At 40.9% G+C, this 8,978-nt stretch overlaps 1 protein-coding gene across 1 annotated transcript; it reads left to right on the top strand.

Annotated features, from left to right (window-relative positions):
* Nucleotides 1-471: 471 nt before the first annotated feature.
* Nucleotides 472-8,197, top strand: LOC148816076 (tumor necrosis factor ligand superfamily member 15). The gene is made up of 4 exons (XM_088940217.1): nt 472-1,025; nt 1,304-1,325; nt 2,215-2,283; nt 4,579-8,197. The coding sequence occupies exons 1-4, from the start codon at nt 822-824 to the stop codon at nt 5,004-5,006; spliced, it is 723 nt and encodes a 240-aa protein (XP_088796343.1). The 5' UTR covers nt 472-821; the 3' UTR covers nt 5,007-8,197.
* Nucleotides 8,198-8,978: the final 781 nt, after the last annotated feature.

Genomic DNA, 8,978 nt, shown 5'->3' with positions numbered 1-8,978 from the left:
CCTGTCTTGTGAAGTACACCGGCTGCGGCCGTGGGACAGCGGCTGGGGGCTCTGGGCTAGAGGAGAGATGCGACACCAGGGTTTGGTTGGGGATACCTCTGCCATACCCTGCACTCAGCTTAAGTTAGATGCCCAGCTACAGTGGGTACCGGGGCCGTGTTGGATATACGCTTCAGCCAAGTGAATTCTTTACAACTACTAATAATTTGAAGGTTATGGCCGTAATGTCATTATTCTGTAACTTATTCTCCGGTCACCCAAATTGACCTAGTCTTGTACGCGGAAAGATAGATTCCTCGTTGGCGAAGGAATGCTGTTTTCACGTTGGAAGAGGAACTTCTCGGCGCGCTGCGACGTGAAAGCAGCTGTGAGGCAGCAGAGACCTCCAGCGGCGCGCCTTCAGCTCGCCAGCCTTGACAGAAACCCGAAAGGGAAAAGAGCTGCGGAAAGAAACGAGAGGAGGTTCCTCAGAGGGTGCCGAGTGAATCATACGCTGTTAGAACCGCACTTTCCTTGTGAAGTCTCCGCGGTAACACCCCCTTTCGCTCATCCAGTTGAGATCCTGTGCCGTTGTGTAATGCGCAAAACGACTTTTATTAGGGTCGCCCTCTGGGACTTTCCGATTCTACATCGCCGAAAAACAAAAATGAATATTCTGGTTCGTGTTCGTAGGCGGTGCTAAACAAAGAACGCGGGGGATCTAATTAGTATAAAGAGGGGCTCGGTTCGATGAAGAGGATATCGCGCATCAACACATTCAAGACTGAGATACAGTACGTGCTATTGCTCTCGGCTTGGGCGGCTGCTGATACGGAGAAGCTATGGATCGCGGGGCTGACGTGTCGGAGGAGACGAAACTGCAGATCTCGGAGCACGAAAGATCTGTGGCCGTGATAATAAATCACTGCAACGAGATGAAGAGGAGGGATTGTGTCTCTCGTTTTTCCTTGGGCTTTCTGTTCATCTCTTGTGCGGCTTTCCTGCTCTTCTATCACGCAACTCAGAGGGAACCCTCGGATCACCAGGTGGGTAGTGTCCAGTCAGCGTACAGTACGGGTTCAGGACACTACAGTATGTACAGTACGAGAAGGGCTCATGAGACATTGTGCTGACCGGTTTGCCTCTCAAAGGCAAAAGATATACTGACACTTAACTCTAACTCTAAACTTGAGAGGGCGTGTGGAGAGCTCATGAAACACATTCATTCTTCACACACCCCTGGAGCTGATTAAAATCTTTTATCCCAATTAACAGATAAAACACGCGTGCTCAACCAGTCTAACTGTATTCTCTCTTTTTACAGACAGCTGCGCAAGTTTCGCCAGGTAAGATTCTCTGACTTTTTATATAGAAAATGAGTAAATAGCGTAAACCTGTATTTTGACAGCATACATCGGTAATGTTTTTTTTAAACCAATCATACCTATGTTATTGTTTTTTTCAAAAAGGAGAACAAATTTAATGTAAAAAATGAAATGTTGAAAATGATTATAGTTTGTCAAAGTAGTCCCGAGGCGTCCTTAATAAAAGTTACTGTGGCAGTAGTAAATATTGCTGGAAGACAATTGAATGGTATTCTGTTGCAATGTTTAGTTTATTTTTCTGGTTATTCTAGTATTATTTTCATTTGAAATCTTTTCGCAAGGGTCGGAAAAATGCGTCCTTGGCTTTTGTCTAAAATCGCGTACTTCAGATTTTTCAGACAAAATTCATTGATAGGGACACAGCTGAAGATAGAAGACGATCGGTCTTTATGAATTCCGTGTGATATATGAAGTTTCGATTTCAGAAGTTTGTCATATTTGCTAAGAATTAAGAATTGATTTGCTTAAACAGTATAAAATAATACTTTTCTGAATAAACAAATATTTTGGTGGTGGGGGTTTAACGATTTCCCGTTTTCCTTTTGGAGAAAATGTCCACATTAGGATTGATTTGAAAGGTTCTGTTCTGCTATCAACTAACAGTACCATTTTGTTTTCTAGGACAGCCTTAGAGAACATAAGTTTGTACAGAGAAAATTGTATTCTTGGTGCAGTCAACAGGCATAGCAGTCACAAACCATAAGAGCTACCTTACAAAAAGCTCTGTAAAAAATAACTGTATACAGTATATTGGTTTACAATTGAGGCATTGACCTGAATAAAGCAGCAAACTAGTCTAAATGAAAATGAGATTCTGTGCCAATAAATGTTTTTTTTTCCATTCAAAAAGGTCCTTCACAACAAATGGCCTCATTGACTGCTTCTCCTAAGAGATCTATGCCAAAAGCTCACCTGACTGGTAAGTACAACAGTCTTAAAAATTTGTGAGCCATGTGGTATGAGCAGGGGATATTTCATCTTTTGTATGTGCTCTAATTCCTTCAGTATTCTTTGAAACGGTATACTAAGCCCTGTTTGTACACAGGTTTATATCTACACAGTTTAAGAAATATTAGGATAGTTTTTAAGGAGTGTTAATCCGAAAAAGAGAGTCAGGAATAGAGACACGTGTATTATTGTGTGTAAGTGTGTGACTGATTTTTCATTCATCTAAAATGTGATGAAATTAAAACCTCACTCCAGGTGGCAAAATGTTTTGCCCCATGCCTCCTATCAAATTAAGCGAGTCATTAGATTAATTAAACACATTCTGCGTTTCAGCAAGGTCCACTCAAGAGGCTGAGCTTGACTGTTTTGAACTGTGATTTCTACAGCTCAAGATGAATCAAGACCTTCTCCTCCTCAGCCAGTGGAAACTGTTGTCGAGTTTTAGAGTTTGAAATTTGTGGCTGTTAGTAGGGTTTCGGTGTTGTTATGTAATGGGGGCCTGTCTGTTACAAACAGAGCACTAAGAAAAGTATTACATGTGAGAGATTGCACAGTTTGAAAGGTGCACTGTCTGCAGTCTACAAGTCATCACCATCATCTCTTCTGAAAAAGACATTGCACAGTTTTAGTCAACATTTCGAATATGCACGTGAAAATATAAAAAAAAAACTTGTTTCCTTCTTCTTTGATCCCTAATCACAGAAGACATTAAAATAGATCGAATGAATTACACTCCTTCTTGAAGTGTGATAGTGAAAATAATTAATTTGTGACCTGTCTGGCAACATGTTTTGTCAAACTGCTTAATTTTAGAACGTGGGCCGAATGTGTGTGAATCCTATACAGGGCAAAATACATCCATCCCATTGTTGTTATCGATAAGAGCTACACACAAATAAATTAAAGCAGCGATTGAGAATTATTTAGTGTTATGTTCTTCAGACAAAAAAGCAATGCATCATGACTTGTACTAGTTTCCCTGGGTACCAGGTGTTTGGACAGGTGTGAACAACTCAAAAAACTAAACAGTTTGAGAAAGCCAAAAGAAAAATTCAGCATGGATGAGTATGTCATTAAAAATTCAATTTTTCCCTAGAATTTCCCTAAGAGTATCTATAGGGGAACGCTATATGCTATAGGTGAAACTATATGCAAATAGACAATTAAGGATGTTTGAATTAATTAATCCTTTTGTTGGCAAACCATCTAGATAACCACATAAGGGTTTACCGTGGCTATTGCTTTGTCACAAAGTGCCTCCCATCCCTCGAAAGAATCCAAGCAGAACATTAGAGCTTTGGAAAATGTGGCGTTGCTTTTTTAAAAACAGAACATTACAAGCCGAAGAGGAACAAGCACCATTGATAAAGGTTCCGGCACGCTTCTAGCAGCAACCTGCAAAACGAAATTGCCAGTGGATTAAAAGGGAGATTGAGAGAGGAGATTGTGAATTTGTAAATGTCAGTTCGGGATTTCCCTTGATTAATTGTACTGTATATAGGCAAGGTCCTGGCTTTCCCACTTACTGTGTAGGCTAGGCAGTGGCTGATCCTCCTTCTTCAGGAAGTGCTATTTGTTCATTCCTCCTTCTCTGGCAGCAACAGGCTGCATGTGATCCTCTGATCCCGTGACAGGAAGATCAGGAGCGCATAGAATGGCATCGGGAAAGTTTATTGCGCCACTAATTATGCAGCCTTTTCTTTGGTGTGTAAACCACACCCTGTAAGAGTGACCTCAGATTCACCTACAGCAGCAGCCGGCACGGCCGGTGAGTAATGTGGTGAAGCCTGTGGGTTGTGTGAAGTAAACAAGAGAGCTCTGTGGAGCTGATTTGTGGTTCAACTCAGGAGGATTCAATCAAATTCTTTCTACTTTGAAAAACGGGAGCGTTTACCTTGGGCCAGATCGTGTGCAAGGCTCTCCGAGAATAAAGAAAAAATCAAATAAAAAAATATGCTGTTTGTACTGTAAGAGGTAGAAGTTTACACACACAAAAAAACATTGCAAAGTTAACCTTGTAAAAGAGCTGTTACGATACTTGGATTTTCTTATCATTCTCTGATGTCGCCTGACATCTCTCAATCACTTCTTTCCCCACGGGAAATTAAAACGTTTTCTTTCTAGGTTGTTTTTTATAATCCCACGCACGCACCTCCTAATGCTTTTCGGCCGAGCGTCCCGGCCAGTGGTGGGCCCCAGTCCCAGGAGCCCACGCTCAGTTTCCGTTTCTGACGACCCCTGCTTGGGCCCTTCTCTCTCTCCGCAGCCAAAATGGAGACGACCGCCAAACTGGAGAACATCCTGCCGTGGGAATCGAATCTCGGCAATGCCTTCACGGACAGCGGCTTTGCCTACACCGACAACGCCCTGCTCATCCCTGAGTCGGGACGGTATTTCGTCTACGCTCAAGTCACCTTCAGAGCCCTGATGCACGATCATGTGAGAAGGGGCTGTGAGCCGGTGAGGTTGAGTCAGACCATCAGCAAAATGACCAATGGATACCCTAAACCTTCAGATCTCATCACTTCTTTTAAGACTGTGGAATGCGGCAGCGACACGTGGATGAAGAGCCTGTATTCTGGAGCTGTGTTCTTACTGGAAAAAGGTGATAAGCTGATGGTGTTCGTCAACAATATCACCTTGGTCGACTTCACTGATGAAAAGAAAACCTTCTTTGGGGCTTACTTGCTTTAAGACAGCTTAGGGGTGGGATAAGGAGGGGGCTCAATGTGAAAACGGTTGGGGTATTTCATGACGTCTTGTTTTTATTTATTTTTTTGGGGGTGGGGTAGGAGGCTTAAGGAGGATACAAAACCACTGCATTTTCTGTTAGTTAGGACAACACTTTAATAAGACGGGCAAGAGCTCCGCCTTGATAACATTACCAAAAATGAGCCCTGTGATCTGAGATTACAGGGATATAGTCTGTACATTGGACATTTCAGTCAAAATGATCAGATGATCAGATTTATTACCATATTTTACAAGGTAGTATTTTGCTACAATGTGGCATACTTACAAGCCCATGTAAACCCGATGGACTGCATGCGGTGCTTAAAAACAAAATAAAAGATTGGTACAATTTTTAGTATCCTGGCACAGTAAATCACATGATCCTGATTCTTCTAATGTTTTATATTTTGTGCAGTGTAACACAGTCAGGTGAAGGCGGGGCCTGGTCAAATACTAGGAAGGCCTGATGGCTGCTTGAAGTGGTGTTGGTGATACCCCTCCCTCTGGATCAGAATTTCCAAAACCAATGCCCCAGTAAGGTGATGAGGGACACTATACTGCAGGAGGTGTCATCCTTCAACTGAGATGGCAAACCAAGGTCCTGACTACTTGGTCGTTAAAGACCACGTGGTACTGTTCGAAAGAGTAAGAGTTTTAGCCCACTCTGGGCTTGTACACTCTGATCTACCTACAGGAAACTGGGGGAATGGCTTCTCAGCTACCCATCTGATCTGCTGGGAAGTGTGACCGCTGTGCATCACCCAGACTAGTGCCGCAGTTCAGTGGGTGGACGGAGTGAGTTGCCCCCTGGATGCAAAAGACTCGAAATTGAAAAGTGTCATATAAAATTGCAATTTGGGATTATTTTGGAAAATCCGCGCTAAAAACGGATGGGTTCAGTTTGCACTAGAGACAGCTGACGTGAGGACTGCCGTGTAGAAGGTAATAGCCAAAGTTGGCAGATCTTCATATGTATGATTTGGGCTGATCCCCTGAGCTATTGCGTGTGATTCAACAGAATGTCAATGGAATTCACTTCTTTCCAGAAGGGTACAGCAAGAAAGGGTTCATTCAGGTTTCTATCGCATGTTTTGTTATCAAAACGTATTTTCTCGTTTTCAACGAGAAAACCTTTTTGATGTTGATGTCGAACCTTTTGATGCCAGAATGTGTTTTTTTTTCTACATATATGGAATATACACTGCACCCAAGGGGCATTAGGTGAAGCATTATTGTGGGACGTGGGACTATTTATTCAATAACTGGACAAGTACCCGAGTTATTAGAGGCTGAACAACAACATTCCATGGATCAGCAAATTGACACATCGAATGTTTGTCCCTGGCTTATAAATTGCTAGAAAAAAATTTCAAAATAAACCTAAAAGCAAAATAGCCAATCTCGTCCTTTTATCATGACTCTAGATTTTAAGATTCTTTTGACCTAGAAGAACCCTGGTACTTGTCTAGCAATAGCATACTCTATTTAAGAAGATAAGTATCTTAATTTGTGTATATATCAATCTTTGTGATGGTTTGTTTGCTATTTAATATGCAAAAAAATGATTCTAGTGCTGTTGGACCGTTCTGTTAGTAGGTCATCTCCATATCTGAGCCACAGAGCTAGAAGGCTAGAGCTTATTCTGGTTTCCAGGATGTTAAGTGGACAAGAAAGCACATGCGTCCCCTTCTCTGCAGGGGTGACCCCCAGAAAATCTGGGCGGACTGGAGCAACTGGGGTACAGGACGCCCAGTTCTGTTAGCCTAGGAATGAACTATGACTTTTACCATTATCTCTGTCTCTTGGGAGTCCCACAGCAGAAATCTCTCAGGAATGATGACTACTGCTTATATGTATTGCCAGGAGTTTGAAGGGCAACATTCCAGACAGAAGCTTTGTAGTAGACTATGTAGTAAAATGACTGTGCTACTTATTCTGATGTTGTGGTTAGACGTTTTGTCATTCTTGTCAGACTAAAGCTGCCATTTTTTGGGCAAGCTGATAAAACGCAGTGAAAGTGACCCACCACTTTCCCAACAGAAAGACCCGAGTGTTGCTCTTGCAGAGAAGAGAGGACAGAGATGTTTCTCACCGGTCGAGCTCTCTGAAGTCGTAAAAAATGAATGTGACAGAAAACCCAGCCAGTAGTTAGAAAGTTTATCTTTTTAAAAATAGTATTTATTGAGTATTAAAGTATTTATTGAGTTGACGATTGACTGTGTATAAGATATGTAAAAAAAAGTAAAGTAAGGAAAACATAGCAGCAGTTTGGTTGCATAATGTTTATGACTTTTATATTACAGGAATTTGGGAGGCATATAATTGTGGAGATATTTATAGGAAGATAACTACTCCCTATTCATATTTGTTCTGTAATTGACTCAAGTCCGTTTTGAAAGTATGATAACAATGACTAATGCAGTAGTTTAATGATATCTACACAGCCTAATTCTCCCTGCATAATTCAGCACTTTGCCTGAGACTACTCAGTGTCCTGAATGTTAAATCTGCACATCATAAAATGTGGGTCCAGAAGAGGAGAGACAGTTGTGCTTTCTGGAAACCCGTTTGCACAGGCCAGTGCTGTGACATTGTGTGTTGTCTGTGGCAGAGATGTGGCTTGAGCTGAGAAGCCTTGATTGTGGTTCAACATGTAATGAACAGTCTCTTTGAATGCACTTAAATGATTTGGAATAAATGTGCACGCACAGATATCCTCCATATATTTGGATACGTATAGCTATACATATTAATGTTCTACTGAGTAAACTACCTTCTAAACTTTAGAGGACCTCATTTTAATTTTGCATGTGCCATCCTTCCACAGCTGAAAAAAACATTTATGAGAATGCAGCTGCTGTACTACGTGGTATGTTGATATGATGACAATGTCTGTAATGCCTGCCATTAGGTGTCAGGTTAAACTGCTGTGGTGGCCACAATTCTGTAATAGTCTGATTAATTTTCATTCAATGTTTAATGCTTAGATGTAAGTCACGTTTTATATTAAAACAGTTGTAGAGTACAGTACAATGTACTGTGCCCAATTGCAATAATATTACTATGTAAATGTGGTGTAATTTTTTTTCTGTGGTAGGATTCTATCATTTATGTTTATATTTGTTATTTAATAAAATAATAATATTAAAATATTCCACTGTGGATGTGTGTTTTGTGACATGCTATTGAAAATAATCTTCATGCAGGCTCTTAGATCAATAAGACTGATAAGACGCATCTTGTAGGTTTGCAAATCGTTCTGTGAATTGATTTGGGAATAACTGTCAAATTAGAGGCACACGAGTATGTCCCTTGAAAACACTGCACACGTGTATGTCTAATATTGTGCTTAATTTTTATTAGTAATTTAGATGTTTGTTGAAGGTGCTCATACAGTAGCACCAACACTCTAAATTCTTTCGTTCCTATAATTATTTTTGTAAAATTAAAATTCTGATGAGCTAGGGTATGACTAAACCATCTGACAGGGTAGCCCATACAAAATATGGGCCATTCAAAACACTAGTGCAACGTAGTGTCCATTTGCTAACAGTCCTCCTGTGCAAAAAAAATATCTGTAAAAGAAAGTATTCAACAAAAAATAAACTCAGTGAAAGTTCCTACCAGTGGTTTCAAAACAACAGGCCTTCAGTTTCTCAGGCTGTGTAACAATATGCAGACAAGGATACTGGACAAAACTAAAGTACTACTGTACACCAGAGTGACGGGTTAAATATCCTAAGCTCCTCTCTAGGCTCCTCCTCATGGACAGGTAAGCTCTCATTTTAAGCGGAACTGCAACACTATTTTTATATTTGGGGGTTAAAAAGAATCAGCAGTGATCAGTGCATTTTAAAAAGACAATGAAAGTTAAACATTACACAGAAACGTGGACAATTTACGTCACAAAACAGATTAAATTTCCAGGTATGT

Source organism: Atractosteus spatula, chromosome 23 (genome assembly GCF_055471065.1).
Source record: "Atractosteus spatula isolate fAtrSpa1 chromosome 23, fAtrSpa1.hap1, whole genome shotgun sequence".
Classification (NCBI taxonomy): Eukaryota; Metazoa; Chordata; class Actinopteri; order Semionotiformes; family Lepisosteidae; genus Atractosteus; species Atractosteus spatula.
Note: the sequence above shows the minus strand (reverse complement) of the source record. Positions and strands in the feature narration are given on the sequence as shown.